The sequence below is a fragment of the Panicum virgatum genome, chromosome 1K (assembly GCF_016808335.1).
Source record: "Panicum virgatum strain AP13 chromosome 1K, P.virgatum_v5, whole genome shotgun sequence".
Classification (NCBI taxonomy): domain Eukaryota; kingdom Viridiplantae; phylum Streptophyta; class Magnoliopsida; order Poales; family Poaceae; genus Panicum; species Panicum virgatum.
The window spans coordinates 15656512-15659001 of record NC_053136.1 but is presented as its reverse complement, the minus strand read 5'-3'; the positions used below and the strand labels follow the sequence as shown (position 1 = coordinate 15659001).

The 2490-nt window shown below is 55.7% G+C and overlaps 1 protein-coding gene across 1 annotated transcript; it reads right to left on the bottom strand.

Annotated features, from left to right (window-relative positions):
* Positions 1-941: 941 nt before the first annotated feature.
* LOC120653062 (lectin-like) lies at positions 942-2050 on the bottom strand. The gene is made up of 2 exons (XM_039931008.1): positions 1866-2050; positions 942-1209 (listed from the first exon to the last, which is right to left on the bottom strand). The coding sequence occupies exons 1-2, from the start codon at positions 2048-2050 to the stop codon at positions 942-944; spliced, it is 453 nt and encodes a 150-aa protein (XP_039786942.1).
* Between the last annotated feature and the right edge of the window lie 440 nt (positions 2051-2490).

Below are 2490 nucleotides of genomic sequence, written 5' to 3'. Positions count from 1 at the left end.
TTAATCACATGCCAAAGAGGTTGGACGAGCGGTGGTTGTTGTTCTTCTTCCTTGCGCTGATCTGCCTGAGAAAAAAAACTTTTGCGCATGGCATGCTACCTGTATGGCCTGGGCACCAAGCTTCTCTAGCCCACCAAGAACAGCATGACGATCCTCCACACTCCACGGAACTCCAGCACCTGTATGTCGTGCACGTTGTCGAACAGACCGTCCGTCCCGGCCACCACGACGTCGCCGTCGTCCACCGGCATGCCGCCGACCTCCGCCTCGGCGAGGCTGTCTCCGTCGTCGCCGGAGTTCAGCTGGTACGGGCAATTGAAGCGGCGCTGCTGCGCCGCCGAGCAGTGCACCATCCTGCCGCCCCGGAGCACGGCGAAGGCGCTGTCGCCGATGTATGCCCACCTGAGAGTCGAGCGGAGCGACAGAACGACGGCCGTGAACGCCCCCGGCGTGCCCTTGATGACCATGGACTCGATCGTACGCCCTCTCCAGCACGCCCTCCGGGCGGAGGCGACGGGCCTTGCTGGCCCTGGCCGCCAGCTCCACCTTCGCCAGAGCGCTCGCCATGAGCCGCCGAGCGAAGGCGCCGGCGTCCACACCGTGGCGACGGTACCCGTCCGCGACACCGATGAAAATGGGAAAGATGGAGTTCAGTTTGCCATATGAAAATCCTGTGAAACATGAAATCCATTGCAAATACTAGTGAACTTCCAGCCAGGAAACCTGTTCGGTGAGGCCTTTGCCTTTCTTATGTAGGGGAAGGAGCAGATCGGGCTCAGCTGGTGATTAGTCACCATTTCATCAGCAAGTTGGATGAATTTATTTCATCAGCAAGATGGACATACGTGTGCTCCCCTCCCAACAATATCCATGCATATGAATTGTTGGATGAATTTATTTGAACGCACACACGCCATGGCCCATGGCACAAGGCGGATGGACTACTGCGGCAATGACGCCTTGGTTCCAGCAGCAGAAGCCGTCCGGTTGAGGAGCTCTCCAACGGCACGGGCCGCCGCTCCACCGCCGGCGTGGAGGCACTGGCCGCTCTGGCATCCGGTGCCGCAGTAGTCGCCGCCGAGGCCGCAGTACCCGTTCCGGCCGCAGCAGTAGCCGTTGGTGCAGGCGTCGCCGCCCGCCTGCCACCCGCAGCGCTGCTCGCAGCACGCGCCGCTGTGGCAGCCGTCGCCGCAGAACTCGACGCCGAGGCTGCAGCGCCCGAAGTGGCCGCAGCAGAGGTTGCCGGGGCAGGCCCGCCAGCCGGCGGTGGCGCCGCACGCATGGTTTTAAATAGTAGTTTTTTTTCCGGAGAGTCTCCACTACGCTATTTGTATTTATACTGTTATAGTAGTTATGGAGGCTAAATTGTGCTATAGCTGTGCTAAATGGTGTAGCTTTAGCATCGCTATAGCCTTATACTTAGTTCAGTGCTATTATTTTGGTCTTTTTGACAATTGAATATTTGATTGTATGAATTTTGTTGTACTGTCAACTTAAGTAATGTTCCCGCAGCCCTAGAAATATATTTATATTTATGAAATTCGTTAATTACTATGTTTTTGTGCATCTATTATTTGTATTTTTCATGATTTAATAGTAAACCACTATTTGTCATAGTCCGCTATAGCTTTTTAGCCTAAAAAAAATACGCCGTTATTTACCATAGCCTGCTGTTTAAAACCGTGGCCGCACGTGAGTACTGACTTATCATAGCCCGCTATTTAAAACCGTGGCCGCACGTGACGTTGCCGGCGGCGTCTCTCCCCGGCGCCGCAGTACTCGACGCCGAGGCCGCAGACGCCGCGCGCGTCGCAGCAGAGGTTGCCGGGGCACGCGGCCTCGGGCAGCAGGCCCCGCTCTGGCACCCAGCGCCGCAGTAGTCGGCGCCCAGGCCGCAGCGGCCCGACCGGCTGCAGCAGAGGTTGTTCGGGCACAGCATGCCCCCCGCGTGCTGCCCGCACTGCTGCGCGCGCGCCGGCGTCGCGGCGGACGCCATTAGCGCGCAGGCGACGGCGACGGCGAGCGCGGCCAGGGCAGCGTAATCCCCCATGGCTGTGTTAGATATAATGGGCTTGGCCCATTAATATTTAATAAATCAATAAAACTCTATGGTCATTAAATGATTGGTTATTTTGAGCTGTGACAATATTGCACATTAAATGACCGGTTAATTTGAGAAATTGAACCGTGGCGTGGCTGGTGGATGGTGGACGGACGTGGCTTTATTTTTGCCATTTGCTCACCTTGAGTTGGGAGTTACCAAAATTAGTGGCAATCAAAGGTTTGATGATAGGAGTTTCTTGTCTTCTCCCTTACTCTACCGGCACTCCATTGCACGACTAGAGGCCCATGGCCTTCCGCCTCCAGCAGCACGACTCCTCGCTTTCCTCCCTTCTTTGATATAAATCGAAGAGGGTTCCTTCAGTTAAAATTTCTCTCTGGCAATCACCACAATCCAGCAACACTTTGAGTTCTTCCCGTTCCGTCTCT